Source organism: Falco biarmicus, chromosome 2 (assembly GCF_023638135.1).
Source record: "Falco biarmicus isolate bFalBia1 chromosome 2, bFalBia1.pri, whole genome shotgun sequence".
NCBI classification, from domain to species: Eukaryota; Metazoa; Chordata; class Aves; order Falconiformes; family Falconidae; genus Falco; species Falco biarmicus.
The window spans coordinates 15,747,694-15,766,734 of NC_079289.1; the positions used below are offsets into that span (position 1 = coordinate 15,747,694).

A 19,041-nucleotide genomic window follows, 5' to 3' on the forward strand; every position below is an offset into this window, starting at 1 on the left:
TTTTCCTGATCCAACATCCAATTGTGAATAACAAGAACACTGTGTTTGATCTTTTGCAAAGCTCATTTTTTGTAAAGAGTAAGTTGTTTCTTTAGTGGGAAGCCATTGATTTCAAGAGTAATGGTTGGACTCTGAGTGCATTATTTGTGAGTAGTATGTGATCAGGAATGCCACCACGACACTGTTCTGTAATTGAAAAGGTATTTAACATTAGAAACTCCAATTTATGTTCAGATTTTTTTTGCACAAACAGCAGTTAATGGAATGGGCAAATGCTTTTGGCAATGTACTGTATTCTGTAATTCATGCCCGAACTGGGTAGATTGGTGTTGAATGCAAACTGATTTTTCAGCACCACCTTACTTAGATCCTAGATACCTCTGCTTCAAGTGCAAAGCTCCATCTAGAGAAAGCCCATAGTAGTACCATAGATCCCTTTCACCTTTAGGTGAATTAAGAAAAAATTCTTCACCAGAAGGGTTTCAAGCATTTGAACAGGCTGCCCAGGGAAGCAGTTGAGTTGCCGTCCCTGAAAGTATTTAAAAGACATGTAGATGTGGTGCTTGGGGACATGGTTTAGTGGTGGACTTGGCAGTGCTAAATTAATGGTTGGACTAGATGATCTTAAAGGTCTTTTCCAACCTAAACAATTCTATGATTTTATGAATTTGAGTCTCCACCATCAGTGAATTCCACAGCTGAGTTATTCGCTGTGTAAAAAAAGTACATATTTTTTTTTAAATCTCCCATAACATTTCATTTGGAGTGCTTTACTTTTTGAATTACAAGGAATAATGAGTATCTTGCTACACTCAGTGTATCAGCTCTGTCAGATCCCTTCATGTGGCCAAGCTGAAGACATCTAGTGTTTTCTGTTTTTCTGATGTGGATGGATTTCCGTATTTTCCTATATACCTCAGCAGCCTGCTGCTTGTCTGTATGCTTCTGGTTTTATTGCCTTTGAACTTTATTTTTAGGGCTGACAGAACAGACTAGACATTTCCACCCCTAAATAATTTTCGACAGAACAGACTAGACATTTCCACCCCTAAATAATTTTCCTCAGCCTTTTCCAACAGTGATTATCTGTAGTTCTTTGGCTTGTGGTTCCTGCTGTAACAGTAGTCAAAACAGATAATATTTTCTGTAGTCCTTTGCTAACACTTTTACTGTTACAGATAAATCCAAAATAATTGCATTGACTTCAGTGGAGCTACTTCAGATGGGCATTGCTGAAACTGAAAACATAATTATGATACCATTAAGAACATCCTGTTTAAGGTGGGTTTTGTTGAAGATACGATGCTATAAAAACAGGAAAAAAAGGTATCTTCAAACTGGATGAAATTTCCAGTTAGCTTTTTCCACTACCAAGGAAAAGTCAAGAGGATGGTACTGTGGCAGGCCATACTTCATACTTTTGCAGCTCATCAGCTCTTTCCCATCGCATATCTGTGAGCTTTTTACTTGTAGCAGCTTTAAGATACGTTGCTAAGACTGGAATTGCTGCTGATGTCATTAGATTTATTCTCCAGAGATCTTATTCCCCTGTCAATACCAGCTATCACTGGCCTTCATCTAGAGTATGTAGCAATTAAGCCCCATTATAAAATTAAAAGCTGAAACAACATGAGCCTTCATGCAAAGCCAAGTTCCTGCACAGAGCAGGGGTGGGAGTTCAGCTGCCTGATGGCAAGGTTTTCCCTGGATCTGAATGCATCGCTGTGGTGGTATAACCTCAGTGGGTAACTAAGCGCCACACAGCCACTCGCTCAGTCCACCCCCTGCCCTGCAGTGGGATGGGGAGGAGAACTGGGAAAAAGGTAAAGCTCATGGGTTGAGCTAAGAACAAGTTAATAATTGAAATAAAATAAGTAATAATAAAAAAAGTAATGAAAAGGAGAGAGAAGGAGAGAGGAATAAAACCCAAAGGGGAAAACCCCCAAGCGATGCGCAATACAGCTGCTCACTGTCCACTGACCAGCCAGTCCCCGAGCACCAACCGGCAGGCCCCAGCCAACCCCCCAACCTCCCCCCCCCCCAGTTTATATACTGAACATCATATACTGAACATCATGTTTGATGGTATGGAATGCCTCTTGGGCTACTTCAGGTCAGCTGTCCTGGCTGTGCCTCCTCCCGGCTACTGTGCACCGGCTCACTGGCACAGCATGGGAAACTTTAAAAGTCCCTGGTTTAAAGCAAGCATTACTTGGCAACAGCTAAAACATCAGCGTGTTATCAACATTATTTTCATACTAAATCCAAAACACAGCCCTGCAGCAGCTACTAAGAAGAAAATTAACTCTATCTCAGCTGAAACCAGGACAATCACAGGTGACAGGGTGCCGAGGGCAGTACCCTTGTTTCTTTTAGGGACAGCAGCCTGCAAAGGTAAATTTTTATTTTTATTATTCTACTGAGAAGGAAAAAGAGCCCTGGATGGAACTGTATGTAAATGAGGAAGAAAATGGAGAAATACTCTGAAAACAGTAAGATAGACAGTTATTAAATAACCAGATAGAGACAGGGTGGCAAATAACCTTGTAGAAGAAGTGTAAGAGTGCAGTTTGGCAGACTGCAAAGCTTGGAAAAGCAGGTTTGATTTAAGTATATAGCCTGTAGAAAGGAAAAAAAAAAAAAAGCCAAACATAAGGATGGCTATACTAGATTCAAAAAATATCTGTGTAGCTGTGTGTTTGGTCCCCCATAAGGGCCACCTAGGTAAGAATATAATAATAGAACAAACATACAGTATTCATTCCCAAGCAAAACATATTAGCTTTCAGTAATTTATAGGTCAGGAAGTTCATGAGATAGGGACTCATAAAGAATCATTTAATGGATTTTTTTTCTGCATGAATTTGTCCAGACAGTATTTGAACCATATAAAGTTTAAGTACTCAGATTATAAAATAAAAGGAATTTCCTCAAGAATGATGGCCCTTTTGGAAGTGAAGTATTATGAATATTATAGCACCAGAAATGGTTTCTCATGTGGAGAAATCAGAGAAGCCCTGCTGAATGTTGCTGTTAACACTGTCCAGAAATACCTTGCTGCAAAACAAACAAACAAAAAGTCTTGGGAACATGTACTATTCATAGCATGACCTCTATTTTTTATTTCTTTGATCTCAGACATGGAGATACAGAAAATGAAGAGATACAAGCTGCTATATAAACTTCAGAGCTGGACTTACAATCACTTCAAGTATTGGAGGACCACTTTCCTGTAGCTGAGAACTTGAAATGAAGGTGTATTTCTTACTTTGAGATGTTTTATCTAGTACTGTTTGTCCATCCTTGCAATGTCAAAATGGCCATCTCGCTTCATTCCTGATGCACTGTTGTTACACATTTTTACTGTCGGTTCTGTTTTTGTTAGGCTGTTTGTTGGGGAAATAAATAAATTAAAAGATAAATGAAAGTGTCCTTACACCAGTATAATCTTCTTCATGGCTTTATTTGTAGAATCAAATGTGTCCATTTCCAGGATTCCAGGAGAAACTCATCCCAAGGACATAATGCCACACATTTCACAGAGAAGCTCTGGATTAAAGATGATTCTCCCTCATTGTGTGAGAGAAATGGTAGACTGAAAGAAAGGACTGAAGTCGTGTTTGAATGTGCATTATCGCCGCATAGCCAAACACTGTTACAGTCACCAAGGAGAAGAGGAGACAATGCGGACACAGTAATTGAAGAAAAAAATATATCTAAAAATACCAGAAAAGGAGGAAGGATGTATGTAAAGAGATTAATATGAAAGGAAAAAGCAGTGACCCAAGACTAGAAAAGGAGGATTGGTAAGTCTCCCCTGCACACCTCAAAATGGTATATATTCAAACTGTAGAAATTGCTAGTGCCTGAAGTAAAATGCTGCTTCTGCTGTATTTGGCAAAAGCAGATGAGAAGAGATGAGGATTCTTCTTGCAGTATTTCTGATGGCTTAGGAAATTACAAGCTTCATCACTTTTTAAAATGTCTTTGGATACACAAATTGTTTCAAAATCTCATAAAATAATAAATATTTAAAATCTAGGTAATGAATAGAAGCTAAAGCATAGCACTAGGCTTTTCTCCGAATAACTAACCAGTGATACTGTTTCAATTTATACTAGTAAAATCTAATCTGTACATACATCTATATGGACAGATAAATTAATATAAGACAATTATGTTTAAAAGCACATCTTAGAAGAAAGAAAAATTAATGAATGGTACAATTAAAATTATCCAGATGTGTATTTTGTCATAAACTTTTATTAGACAGCAGATAAGTAGAATCAATAGTGTAGTGTGAATTAAAGCTGCTATTTTCCTACCGGTCCTGTGCACCTCTTGTGCATAATTCCACCACATGTATATCGACTTTACCCTCTCAGAATATTACTCTGTGTTTGATGGAGTAGGCTCAAGATACCTGAGTGACTGTGTAAGTCCTGATAATAGCCTCTCTAGGGTAGTAACCATGACTTTTTTAAAACAGCAGTAAAGCTTATCCTTTACGTGTGGTTGGTCAAAGGGCCCATCAGAAATATTAGTATATTTGAAAGTTCATTTGCTGCTTGTTGTACTCTCTGGAACAGCAAAGTTACATTTAAGTAAATTTCTATTTAAAAGAACAGTAGTGCAAGCAAACAAAAATTCAAAGCCCTACCAAACCAAAATGCTATGTGAATCCCCATTTCTTCTTTTGTATGGAAGAGGAGGAAGCAGATGGTGTTTAGATGTCCTCAGATACTACTAGGAAGAGCATGTGAAAACTTACACAGAATGAGTAGAATAAAGCGAAGAAGGAAGAGGCAGCAGCATCCTTTCTAAATTTGCTCCTGTCTCTAAGTTACCCTAATGGTGGGATGTATAGCAGTAATTGCTGTGGGCTTCTGGACAGGCAAGACGCACCTTACAACAGGGTGTAAAGCCAGTGCAGTTTGCTGAGCTGTACCACTAGATGGAGGCAGATATCGCATCAATGTCTAGTAAGCAGGGTGAGGTGTGCCGGTGGCAGTTTTCCCCAAAGGGAAGGAGGTCCTGTGTGCAAATGGCAGCACAACAAGAGCTCAGCAAGAGGTAGGATGCTGCTGACAGCTCATCAGTGCTACCGTTGCCTTCTCAGGACAGAAATTGTGGCTCCTACTTTATTTCACATGCTGTAGAGATGCTAGCCGAGTGCTGCTGCCTCTCAGATGTGCCTACTTCAAGACACAAGGGTGCCTCACTCCCACCTTGTGCTGGCCCTGCTGCAGGCCAGTCAGCTCGTGTCCTCACTGGAAGCTGTCTCCCAGATGTGTCCTGTTGTCAGGACGGTCTTCCTAGGAATACACCTCTGGAATTTTACCCCATTCCTCTCAGTTCACATGGAAATTTGTACTCTAGAAAACAGGTCTGCTACTTTCAGCCAAGTATTTGTTCTCATGCCTTCCTCATGTGTCAGTACAGCACATCGTCCAGCACGGTGCATGGATTGTCCCATGCATCTTTAGGAATGGTTCTCTCTGCACAGTCGTTCCTCTGATGATGTCTGTCTTCTCTTTAAGAAGCACTAGCGAGTGACTTGAGCTCAATAAAGAGCATGGTGTGTCTCTGTTTTGTGCTATGTTCCCTGTGGGGGCTTTGGCCAAGAGAACAGGGTACTTTCTGTCAGCATTGCATCTTTCCAGGACTCCACAGGTAGACCCAAGTTGGTCAAGCATCCACACAGGTCACGGAGCTCACTAGTCCCATTCTTCATAGTCTTTGATGCAGTCTGGGATCTGACCCTCTGTTCTGGGGCTTCCTGTTTTTCTCATACCTCAAGACACCTGTGCCGTCAGGATAATACCCGCTTAGCCCTAGCTACTTCATCTTTGAGCTTCATGTGGAAGAAATGGCTAGTAACTGGTGGGAGTGTTTAGAGGTGAGAAAGCTTTCTGAGAGGGAAGCACTTGAAAGAAGCATGCTTCATACCCTGTCCTTACATATCCTTGACACTCTGCATGTCTGTCAGTGACTTATTTCAGCCATACCATGATAAGGTGCTGCTTCTTGCAGCAGATATTGTTAGAGGGACTGGACTAACAGGAATTCTTCATCGAATAAACTGCAGCCTGTCTGGTAGGTGTAGAGCTCTAATTCTCTCTCCTACCCTCTTCAGGTAGATGATTGCTATAGGATTGCTCCTCTGCTGTTGCTGGAGGCACTTCCAAGGCAATCGCAGAGCAGTGGTAATCCCATGGATGCTGAAGACACTTTTTCTGATGGAGTACATTGAAGGTAAAGTGTCAGCTAGGAAAGGAGTGATTAGAAGAGGTCAGAAGGAAAGCAGGAAAAGGTAGTTTTGTAATATGGTAGAGGGAACTTGACCTGTATCCATACAACTTGTTTCACATCCCTTCCAGCTCCAGGGAGCGAGGAAGAGCAAACCCGGAGATCAGTTGGTACCCAGAAACTTGAGTGGGAATTAGACCTACCTTAGGAAGTGCATTCGTGTTTAGATGCCATCCTAGGAAATGTGTATGTCTAAGTGGCTGAGAGAGCAGGACATAAGTCTTTTGAGTATACGGAGATTAAAATTGCCTCTCCTCCTTTCCACCCAGCCCTTGAATTGCAAAAGGTGCTACCACTTTCTTGAGTCCCACTTGGCCCATGAGCAGACTTCCATCTCTCACATGTCCTGCACTAAACCTGGGGCTGAGCAAAACTTCTTCTCAGCTGTATGTGGACTTGGAGCCCTTGCATCACCAGGCAGCAGCTCTTGAACTGGAAAAAGCCTTTGGATAAAGGCTGGGACATACTGTCAATCTTTTGAGAGACTAGATCTTTGTGCGCATCTGGCAAATGTGTTGAGGTAGAAGCTGCCTTCTCTCCCCATCAGGGAGCATAAAACACTCCTAATGGAGAAACCATTGATCCTATAAGAGTTTGTCCTGCTATATATGCAAAAAAACTCCAGTGTTTGTAGACCACTGCCTGTGTGCAAAGTAAACTGTTCTCATCACATCTTTCCCAATCTCTCCAAGGACTAAGCCCAGTGGAGGCTTTGAAGTTCCTCAGGTGATGCTTTGCTCAGGGAGCCAGGAAGGCACAGGCATTTTCTTCTGGGATTGAGAGACAGGAATGCATTTTCCCATGTCATTTCAGCTCCTCAGTTATGGCAGGAAGACAGGTATGCCACCCTGCAGCAGAGAGCTCAGACCTCCAGGACAACTGGCCAGCTCCAGCAACCAGGAGGTCATCCTATGCCTGTCTGTGCTTGCTTTTGATTTCTGGCAATGTGGGAATAGTCTTCCAATGGAGGGAAGGAGAATTCCTGTTTGGTGTCTTTTTAAAATTCAGAATACCTGAGACATGTTGGAATATCACACTGGACAACGGGAATCCTAGTCTACTACTTCTCAAACCTGTTTCTCTGGTAAGCCAGAGAGGACACAAAATTGAAAAGCTGTTCCCTTTGGGAAAGCATTCCAGCTCATGCCCTGTGGGGACCTTCTCCTCTTTGTGTGAACCATATAGGAGAGAAGCACACTGATTCTGAGAAGGCAGCAGTAGGTACTGTGGAGGGCCAGGACATGCATGGGAACTGAAAGTGAGCCGTGAACAGTTGTAACTCCAGCGGTAAATGCACACAGGCTCTTCAGGGACCTATACCTCTATTCAGAAAGATATTTGTCTATCACACATACAGGAGTTATTTAATGCTCCAGTGAAATACCAGAAGACAATTAAAAAAACTCTATTAGACAACAGAGTATACAAGTTTGGTGTTGGTTTTTTTTTTTAATTGTTAAGTGAAATTGTATAAAGTGCAAATAAATCAATATAAAAAATCAGGGAGGGAAAGTGCAGTCCAGGAGTTTACCACTTTAATTATCTAGAGGATTAAAATTGTTTTGGCATACCAAAGCAACCAGATGTGAATTATTTCATCTTTTTGAAGCACTGCCTTCAAAAGTTTGATGACTTTCTCCCTGTGGGAAAGAAGCACAAAATATAGAGACTGTACTGGAAATACACAATGTAGACAACTGTGTTTTATTCCTAGTGTTCCTCGCCCTGAGGAAGATGGCATCTAAAGAAAAGCAAACCTGGCAAAGTTTACTCTGTAGGGTCAATTCTGGTTGTGTTCCACTTCTACTGCTGAGTAGTTTCTGCCTTCACTGAACTGTCTCATTCACTCAGTAAGTGGCACAGTATCTTTCATTTCCCTGCCAGTAAACCCACTCACTGAAAGAGCTCATTTGCAGAGCAAAGTCCACTGGAATTGTTTGGCAATATGTAGGTCTGCAGGAAGACAGTGCATCAGGCTGCTGCACTGCTACTCCATCACCTCTTGGTTGCAGTGGCAACATGCTACAGAAGGAACATAGCAGATGGAGTATACAGGGATACGTTTCTCACAAGTTTGTTCCCCTTCTTTCTTTTTGGTAATATGATGAGGCCCTTGCAATCAGGGAGAGTAGTGAGACCTGTACCACAGCAAGTTTTATCTTGAAAATCAAATCTTATAATGAATTTACCATATAGCTTCTGAATTCCTCGCTTATCGTCCTCTGAAAGTCTGAAGGTTGCTGGGTTCACATATGAGTAGAGAGGGTACATCAGAGCTCCCTGGACATTTGAATGAGCAAGTCCCAAAGAATGGCCAAATTCATGAGCAGCAACAAGGAACAAATTAACTTCTGCAGCACAGAAGAATAGAAAAGTATGTTAAAGGTGTGACATTTCTTTTTAGCATACAAAGAATTGAAGTAGCAGGAGAATTTATATCTTTAATTCCCTTGGAATGAAATCTCAGAGTTTTGATCAGTTATTACTGATCTTCCTTACGTTACTGTAATATTTTAATAAAAATATTACTGATCTCTTGCATCTGGAGGCCCTCAGTCTCTTTCCAACCCTGCTTTTAGTCAAACTACAAGCAGGTCATTTTACCTTTTCATAATTTATATAGAAAACAGAGGCTCATAGTCCTTGTTTAGTCCATGAAAGTGCTTTAAAATATGGACAGACAGGCATTATGTAGCTGCTAATGATAATGAAGCACAAGTACTTAGAAAGGTAGTTGAAGAGAACAGAAATGTTGGTCCTGAAATGGTGCCAAAGCATGAAGCGTTATGGAAAGCATTTCCTATGGCCGTATTCTTCTAACATGTACAATATTTGCCTTTCCCCTTTATACACACATGTGGGTTTTACCTTGATTGTACTCTGACCACCTTTCAGCATCATCAAAATGAGCATCTCCACCAATACCTTCTCCAGGTGCAAATGCATGAGCTAGTGTTTTACCTTTTCCATCAAAAGGATATCCATCACCGTGCTCTGCATTTAAAAAGAAATGTATCCTCAGATGACATCAGCTGTAATGTTTAAATTCAGCAAATCGAAACATGTTGCTTGTTTGTGCGAGTTTTGTTCATTACCAAACCTTACAAAAAAATCCTACAATAGCAGCAAGGTTGTGAAACGAGGAGCAAGGCTTAGGAAACACTGTCCAAATTAATGACTTAGGTTCAAAACTTGTATTTGCTAATTCAGACTGCTGCATGTTTCAGAAAGAGCTGAACATTTTTTGTGAGCCTTTGTCAGAAATTCCAGCTTGCAGGATCCTTTCTCACTTTCACTGGCACATTAGTCAGTTCTTCATGGCAACACAATATGCTTCCCGTTAGTGAGCCTGGGACATTTTGGTGTTTATATGCAGCCATCTACTTGTAAGCTAGGTGTCTGATCTTCATTTACGGTTGATGGAGATCTAATAACTATTGTCAGTGGATCTAGAGAACAAGTCAGCTAACCATAAAGTAGTCATTTAGTTTGGCTAAGTTGAGTCAATTTAGGTGCCAGGCACAGGTTAAAGGTACGGGTGCATTCATATATTAATCTAGATCACAGGGGAGCTTCTGAAGTAACTCTACTGGGACATGCGCATTTACCATGCTTTTGCTTGCACCTTGGTGCAACCTTGGAGTGCATCAATGGGATTCCTTCTAGAAGAAAATCAACGAGAAGATACTCTCTATGAGCAAACCTAATGTACCCCAGATGCCAAAGTCTGTTTAGTCCAGGGTACCAAACTAGATCTGGATCAAAGTAAACCAGCCTGAACCTGCCTGAATCCAGCCTGTGGAGGCTGGATCTTCAGAACCAGCTGGTTTGCTCTACAGATCAGTTCCCATTAGTTTGCATTATTTGTCAAGGCAGACAGAGCTTTGCACATCTAAATCTAAGTATCTTGTTCTGGAGCTAAATTGTCCCTCCATTTCACAGCTATAACTCTGAAAGGATTTTTTAATGGTCTCATAGGAGTAAAACTGAATCATAACATACAAATTTGGTGGCATGATAAAGACAAGATAAAATTTATGCACACTTCAGAATAATTCCAACTGTTCTGCCTTAAAGCTGTGGCTATAAAAATACATGTTTTGAGTCAAATACGGACCATTGTATTTTAAAAATTACAAGTGTTCTCACCACCACGTGCAAATTGAATCATAATGTCTGCATGTCCCTTGAATACTCTTTGGAATTTCAGTGGAGTCACATCACTCCATACCATAAAGGCCCTTCTAATTGCATCATCCACTTTCTTTTGAGGTAGATCAGGTGTATAATTCACAATCCTGGTAGCAAAATGAGACAGATTAATGTCACTTAGGGTGTGAAGGAAACCCACGCAGTTAAATACAAAGCAACCCCTTTCCCCATAAAACCTGAAACATCACTAACCTGTAAGTCAAATGTCTCTTTCTCCATCTTGGATTTCCAGGAAATGTTTTGTAGTTTGCTATATCAGGGATTCCACATCTGGGCTGTTTCATTGTTTCTTTTGTTTCTGCATTTAATTTTCCAGTTAAAGTCAGGTGGAAAAACCTCTGCATTTCTTTAATCCTGTCTTCTAAGCTTAAACTTGGTGTCTTTGTAAGAAGTGGAAAGAATCTGTCAAGATATGCCTGGAAGAAGAAAAGGAAACAAAAGTTAATACATACACCTGTGATCTTTTGGTAATTGCATTATAGATATGATTGAATTGTTTCATTATCCTGCAGTCATGCTAGTTATAGATCTATTTTCTCTCCCTATTTTAGTTTATCAAATTCTGTTCTCACTGTATTATTGACCAACATATATAAAAAGAATTGCAATAGCAGCAAAACACTGTAAGCAAGCAACCCTTTTAAGTAAACACTATTTACTGAGCATTCAAATATGCAACCTTCCAATGAAGTCTACATAATATTTTTGAGATGCTTTGGAAGGGTGACGTGCTCCTTTATTGCCAGTTGGAACTTGATTTCTTTTGTATGCTAGACTTAGGGTGTCTAAAACTAGTCAGCGAGTTTAAATTCTTTAGTCACGTCTGCGAAAACTGGTGTGGTAGTGTAAGACAAGAAGATAATATAAACAGATAGGAAAGGAACATAGAAGCTAAATAAAAAATCAGGTTATTGATAATGCAGTTATGTTGTCCCCCTGGTAACATACCTTTAAATCCTCAAGGTCTCTGTTGCTCGATGATTCTAGTTTAAGTTGTGCTGGGAAAGCAAGACTCTTAGGTAAGAGGATGGCAGCACAAAGCAGGAGGTATCGCATAGTGCCCAGTTTACCAAGGAACCTTGCTACAGCAGAAAGGGTTTGACCTTCTGTCTCTCAAGACCACAGCTAAAATATTTATATAGGTCCTGATAGCTCCAAGCGGCAATTATATACATGACTCACTTTTTGGTGGTGTTAATGTAATGTCATCACTGTTCTATGAACTAAATGAAAGCACGTTAAACAAACCTTGCCTTTGACTTCCCTGTTGATGTCATGTCATAGCCAGCAGCCAGCTTTGGCTCTTCCTTTTCATATTCTCCGAACAGTGAAACCACAGGGTCATAGGGACGTTCACGTTGTGTAACTTCATCAGTACAGTTACTGTATAATCGCTTCTTACTGGACTTCCCCAAATTCCTTATACACAAAGGCATTTTGCAACAGCCTCTTGGTCAGACAGCCTGCCTGTATTAGTTGATGCAGAGGCAGAGATGTGATGGATGGGAGTCCTATCTCACTGAAACTAGTGGCATTTCCTAGGAAGCATGCACAACACTGTCTAGGTAATTATTCTGAATCAAGTTCTCTTGTGAGGTACCCTATGCTGCAGGAAAGGTGAAGTTCAGTGAAGTTAAATAGGTTTCTGCTGTTTTTACAGAGATCAGAAGGCAGCTCTTTAAATGTGCCCTCTAGAAATAGGAAGCTGTGGGAAGTCTGTCGCTTTCCTCCCAAATGAGATGGCCTTTCAGGAGAGTCTTTTTATATTGGAGAACTAGATATAAAATATAATTTACAAAAATAGGTGAAATCCCTCAGGAAAAAGAGAGAGGAGCTTACCCTAACGAATGTGAAGATATCTTCTACCTCTAGCTGTACCAGTGCAATCTGATGGAGGTCCATGAAGCATTGGCAGAGAAAACCAAAGCTGAGCAGGGCAGCCACAACCTCCCTGGTCCCCTGGGACCATCACCGGTCTCAGCTTCATACCACCAAACCCTACTGGAAGTGATAGTTTCTGAGGACTGGAAACACCAGTCCACAGACTGGCTTGTGATTTGTTTCAGGCTGTGCATATTACCTCTAATCCAAAAGGAGAGGCACATAAATGGAAAAAGACCATTATGGTTTCTCACAATAGGTCAGCTCATATGGGTATAGCTGAACATGTATTGACGAGTTTGTGTGTTACTAGCTTAAGTCCAATGTACTTCTGACTGACATGATGAGAAAAACTTTCATTTCAGAGAAAGATGACCTATACTAAAACACTGCTGAATTATGCAAGAGAGGACTACATTACACACTATGTTTGAAGCAGTTGCTAAAGGAACGATGCTTCCACCTGATATTGAAAACAACCCAGATACCCTCCATATGGTAATTTCTGTACATTTTGGTAGACTTACAGGAAATCTATCAATTTCCAAAATCTAAAGCTTGATGAAAAAAAAATATTTTATTGTTAGGGTAGGTTCATCTTTTTCTTCCTTAACAACTGAGTTTATGTCTGACTGTGGCAGTAAAGTAGGATCTGGACCATGCTCTCAGTGGCAGGAGATGAGGATGTGCTTAAACCACTTTGAACTCCATTCTCTAGTGTGTGGTACTGACTATTTCCTCTTATACACTAGAGGAATTTGAAAGCCTCCAGAGCCCCATTCCGCTTGACAGGCTATTGAGCAAATCACACATATCTTTTAACTGGGCCATGGGTAAAACTGAAAAGGAGAGTTTAAACACAAGACCTTGCTGAGAAAGGACAGACATCACGTTCCATTTTATTTTCTACTGGAAATTTCTCAACTCCCCTCCTTTTTGTTTTTTTGTGTTGTTTGGTGGTTTTTTTTTTTAAAAAGAGAGAGGGGTTTGATGAACATTGGGCTTGAACTGAAATAAAAAACTTTCCACTAAAAGAATTGTAATTTCTTTGGGTTCAAAATCAGCAAGAATCAATCTAACTCTAATAAGATCAATATCAAAAGGAAACAGATGCTAATTTTTAGATCTAGCTGTGTGAATTTTCCAGACTTCATCTTTTTGTCTTGATATTGAATGACAAGAACTGTTTGGGTCAGGCAAAATAATTTCCTGCCCAAACATCATAGTTATTGTATGTCATTGTACATATAATGATATATAGATAATGTATCATTTACATTCAGCAGAGTACCTGTGCCTATGTCAGAGAGTATGGCTTTTGTAGAGAAAGTTCAAGGAGGTCAGAAGAAATTATGTTAGAGACATTTAATAACAGAAGTTGCTGTAGTCCCATAGTGACAATAAAGGGGCTCCATGATGTAAAATTATATTAAGAAGACTCACATTATTGTCACTGAAATATTTACACTGTGACATTTTCTGAAGTGAGTAACGCTGAACAAGGATGTTTCATGGAAGTCTGTCCCATGCAGAACTTGTTAATGGGCATCAGAGCTTTTGTGGTCTAGTGGAAAAGACATAGAAACTAAGACCTGAGCCTCCTTTGGATGTGGTAGGATGAAAAAGTGAAGTAGGATTGGATGATTCAGTGGTGAATGATCACTGTTTCTTAGTAATTTGACTTGGACAGGAGGCTCAGCAGGATTCTGCCCAAGCTGAATGCAGCCGACAGTGGACTCAATGCAACTCAAGAGCTGCTCAAATGTCTTTGTGAATGTTATGGACCTAGCTGGGATGGAGTTAACTTTCTTCATAGCTGGCTGTATAGTGCCATGTTTGGTCTGTGGCTAAACCAGTGTTGATAACACACCAGTGTTTTGGGCATTGGTAAAGAGTGTTTGCACAGTGTCAAGGCTTTTTCTGTTTCACACTCTGTCCCCACAGTGTCTGGAAGAGGATGAATGGTAAAGAGGCTGTCAGGGGACAGAGTCAGGACAGCTGACCCAAGTTCTCCAAAGGGATTTTCCGTATGATACAATGTCATGCTCAGCAATAAAACTGGGCTAGCAGAAGAAGGTGGAGTGAGGGTTGTCTTCCAAGGTAGCCATTGCATGGAGACTGGCTGGACATCAATCTGCTTGCAGGAGGTGGTGAGCCTTTGCATCCCTCCCCCATCCCTTTCTTTCACTTATTAAACTGTGTCTCAATCCATGAGTTTTCTCTCTTTTGCACTTGTAATCTCTCACCCGTCCCATTGTGTGTGGCGAGTGAGTGAGCGGCTTCTGGCTGCGGTCTACAGTGAGTATCAAGCAAAAAGAAAGGCCAAAAATTCCTGGGAAAGGTTTTCTTTGCGACACTTATGGATTACACGATATTGTATTTAAGGTCCTACCAAACTGGATACACTTGGATTCTTATGGTCTCCAGGACTCCTGATTTGTTTTGTTCTGTTACCTGGTTATTCAACTTGACTAACAGAAAATAAAATTCAAACTTGGCAAATATTTCTGCAGAGTAAAATGATTTTTTGCATAGTGATTTCTTGAGGCTAAGCTCAGTGAGGCACAGTCTGCTTCAGAACCTTCCTGGTATTTTTGCACAAAATGAACCTTCAGCCTCCTTCTTGCCTCAGCTTTGTGTGGCACACTCCTTTTGGATGCAGAATGGCCTCTGCACAACACAAATTTGAAGTCCCCTCATGGTTGTTATGTGCCATCTTTCTTGGCTGGGGCCTAGACTGTAGGGAGAGGCACATCTCCATTGCTTCTGCACTTCATTTCCACAGAAAATACCACTGAGGGGGGCTCTCTTCAAAGCTGTCCCTTGGAAACTGGAAGCCAGGGCTATGTATCCCTTTTGCAGGCTTTGTGAGGGTAAAAACCTTCAGTCATCCCTGCCTGGGCATGGAGGTCCTGCTGGGGTCCCTTGGCACTGCGTCAGCCCATCCCTGGAGAGAGGCAATGCAGTTCTTCAGTGGATCAAGGTGTATTGCGATATTTCTCAGCAAGATGTACCTCACATACCACTGCTTTAGGGCGAAAAAGGCCCGAGGAAGGGATTAGATGTTCAGGTTCAGCACAATGTGACAACAACTAAGAGATCTAAGTTACTAATAATTTAGCAATAAAACTTAAGGTATCTTAACTTGTGGATTTACCATCTTCTCACAGTGTCTAGAATTGCTTTGCATTTAATGACTTTGTATTTACAACAGTGTAATTGGGACATTGTGTGGGGAAAAACATGTAAATATAGAGATAAGTTTTTACAATAATAATTTTGAGCAATAAACCACAAGGGAAATAGGATTCCTCTAAATATTACCTACATGTGTTAGTTCTGACATCCTCCATTTTTTTATGCTCCTTTTGTCAATGATCAGGAGTCTCTCTTTCCTCCATCTAACAGACACATGTGGATCTCTCAAAATTTTCCATATAGTAATTTGCTTTATTTGATTTAAATTGAAGTAACCAGATATAACTTTTAGGTGCATGCAGTCTTTTCCTTTCTCCAGAAGCACATGTACAGGACATGGAGAAGGGAGAAGGGAAGGGGTCAGTCAGCTGCATTTCACTGCAGCGTGGATCCAAACCTTGCTGGGCAGTAGCAGTGGCATCATCCCATAGTTACCTTTGATTTATTAATTCCTTTTTTGTAGCTGGCTGTGTCCATCCATTTGTAAGCCTGGCGCAACACTGTCTTTAAAGGACCGGGTCAAGATGCAATCTAAAGCCTTGCGTGCATACTGTCTTGACAAAACCATACTCCCTCATGCAGGAAACCTTTAACTTAGTACTTGGACTAATACAACCTCAGACTGCCTGTAATTCTGCAGCAAATCTCTGTGATAAGCAGCAGAATTGCATCTAAAACAGACTGATCATGTAACAGCGTTGCAAGGGCAGGCAGAGTACCTGTGACAGCATGGGGAGGCATGCTGCACTTGGTCCATCCACACTAAATGTAACCTAAACCAAGGAGCAGTCAACGGCTGAAGCTTTCCCTGACTCATCCTGAGGAACTGCACATGTCTGTACATGCAGTTCATGGTGAGTTTGGGCTTCAGTGGTGACGGAGGCCAGGGTCCAAAAGGCAGGGCAGACACAGCAAGGCTTTACCTTCTTGTGCCTTTGCCTGTGCCGAGTCTCATGGACTTGTATAGGTGTTTCGAAAAAGTGCTGGGAATATAAACAGTGTTAACCAAAATTTTGCATTTAGCCTGATTTGCTAAATCCTATTTCTATCAAAAAATTAAACAGCCCTGAAACACCAGAGAGTTGATAGACTTCATTGTAAACTGACATGCAGTAAAGCAATTCCAGAGGAATTATAGGTTTACCACCGGCGTTTTATGCTCTAGTATAGAAGGTGTGAGATATTAAACTTGAATGTAATCAATGTAAGACCCATGCAGAAGCTTGATTTATCTCATGTGTATTAGAGAGAGCTGAGATTCAGCTAGGAGGACTGCAAAAACCTGAAAACAGCCATAAGTGAACACACAGGTAAAAAATTTTTACACCGTTTCCCCCTCCCCTAGAAGTTGTCAGTCATGATCATGCTATTGCCTCTATTCAAATGATTCCTGATTCACAGCATTAATTCATGACTGGTAGTTATCTGCTTGTCAGACAGGTCCTCTGAGTGTGGGATGAGTCTTTTTCTATTCCTCTGTCTTGACTTCCAGTAACTGAGTGTAAAGACAATAGCATCACCTTGTTGGTAAACTTGGTTATACTGCTGAGATGTTCTTCCACCGAAGATTTTCTTTCTTAAGCAGGGCTGCAGCCTTTGTTTCACACAAAGCAAGTTACGCTGAGTTTTCCAGCATGGTGGATTTTGACTTTGGCACCGTCAAAACACAACACAACCATTAAAAATGGCACAACCAAATAAGGACCGCTTGTACTCGGGTGGTGAAGAGTGAGTTACAAAGAAGCCTTGCTAACTTTAGAACAATTATTCATATAGCTGCTCGCCAGCCTGAGCGATTGCTTAGCCAAACCCCACGTGAGTAACTATTTTTCACTCCATTTCTTTGAAATGGAAGGATAACACTGGGCTTCATCACGTGTAACTTGATTCCTGAAATTGCTTGAGTTAGTTGTGGCCTGTCACTGCCTATTGATCACTGTTTGCCATAGAGAGCACTTAACTGAGCATTTCAGATGTTGCTGCTTATGTTACAGACACCTGAAGTGTGCCATTTCCCACCCCCAGACTGTCATCCTGTTACGAAAAAGCCTCCTGTTGTTACTGCATGTGTTAATAGTACTCCTGACTTCATCTGTGATGCATTTATCTCAGATTTTTCCACAAAACTACAAGAAATACAATGAAGTACAGCCACAAGGCCTCTTCATTGTTCTCTTTACTCTGTTATGATGAATATATAATTTAAAGGCAGTAAATTTACCATTAAAATGTTTGCTTTATGAAAACAACATAAAAAATTCTTGCATCATTGCCTGAAGGAGATCCATAGAGCATGGGAACATCCTCTCACCTTTTTTTTTATTTTTATTTGCGGTTTCTTTTTTGTGGTCTAATATTTCCATTTTGTCTGCTTTTCTACATTTCTTTTTTTTTTTTTTTCCTCAGGATCTATAACTGATATAAAATTTACCAAACTCTTAGAGTTGCTTTCAACTAAACAATATTTTACAGAAGAGTATGTTACAACAGTGTACAGAATGGACATAATAGATATAGACTTGATGGGGTTGCAACATTCTAGAAGGAGTTTGACAGTGTCTAATTTGTAAAAATCTTAGTAAATACATTAATACATACACTTAAAAAGAACTTGGTGTTCATCTTAAAAACATGACATCTAAATGTCATTTCATTTTCTTTAAAGACAACCTCCTGTCTTTTGTAAGGCAATAACCCAATCTCAGGCAAAGAATTACTCAAAGGAGGCTCTGTGTTTGCTCCCTTCTCCTTCTTCTCATTTTTCTTTGTTCCAAGGAAATGAACTTCCCTTTGTTCTCACCCTCCCAAGGATGCTACAGGCCAGAACCAGGAAGCACGTGAGACGGCTGAAACAGGAGGTTGACAGATGTTCGTGTATTGTTTTTTTTGTGGCAAGGTTTTGGTAGTGGGGGGTTTCCAGGTACAGCCTCTGTACAGAGGCACCAGGAGCAGCCCCCATGTCAGGTAGAGCTGATTCCAGCATGCTTCAACAGACCTGCCACTGCCCAAAGCTGTCTGTCAGCGGTGCTGGTGGTGCCTTTGTGGTAACATACTTAAGAAAGAGTAAAGAACACCGCGCAGCAGCTGAGAGGGGAGTGGGAACCTGTGAGCGCAGCAGCCCCGCAGCCCCGGGCGGTGCAGGGGGGCCGGGGGGCTCCGGGCGCCGCAGCAGCGGCTCCCCCAGCCCGCGGGGCAGCCCCGGCGGGGCAGGCTGTGCCCCTCAGCCCACGGAGCCCGCGGGGGAGCAGCTCCCCCCCGCAGCCCGTGCAGGGGGTGCCCGCAGGGGGCCGGGACCCGCGGGGGCCGCGCTGGGGCCGGCTCCGGGCAGGGCCCGTGGCCCCGCGGGGAGGAGCCCGGGCCGGGGCCGGGCTGCGGGCAGGGCCGGGGACCCCGCGGGGGCCGCGCCGGGGCCGGCCGGGCATGAGGGGCTGCGCCCCGCGG

The 19,041-nt window shown here is 41.6% G+C and overlaps 1 protein-coding gene and 1 long non-coding RNA gene across 2 annotated transcripts; one reads left to right on the forward strand and one right to left on the reverse strand.

The window, feature by feature from the left end:
* Nucleotides 1–1,027: 1,027 nt before the first annotated feature.
* Nucleotides 1,028–15,117, forward strand: LOC130145080 (uncharacterized). Its single transcript, XR_008820362.1, has 4 exons — nucleotides 1,028–1,281; nucleotides 3,139–3,211; nucleotides 3,494–3,806; nucleotides 14,347–15,117. It is a non-coding gene; the product is annotated as an uncharacterized LOC130145080 (long non-coding RNA).
* On the reverse strand, nucleotides 5,606–13,302 carry MMP7 (matrix metallopeptidase 7). Its single transcript, XM_056329578.1, has 6 exons — nucleotides 11,470–13,302; nucleotides 10,714–10,937; nucleotides 10,459–10,607; nucleotides 9,178–9,303; nucleotides 8,499–8,660; nucleotides 5,606–7,949 (listed from the first exon to the last, which is right to left on the reverse strand). Exons 1-6 carry the CDS (start codon nucleotides 11,575–11,577, stop codon nucleotides 7,927–7,929), a joined length of 792 nt encoding a protein of 263 aa, XP_056185553.1. The 5' UTR covers nucleotides 11,578–13,302; the 3' UTR covers nucleotides 5,606–7,926.
* Nucleotides 15,118–19,041: the final 3,924 nt, after the last annotated feature.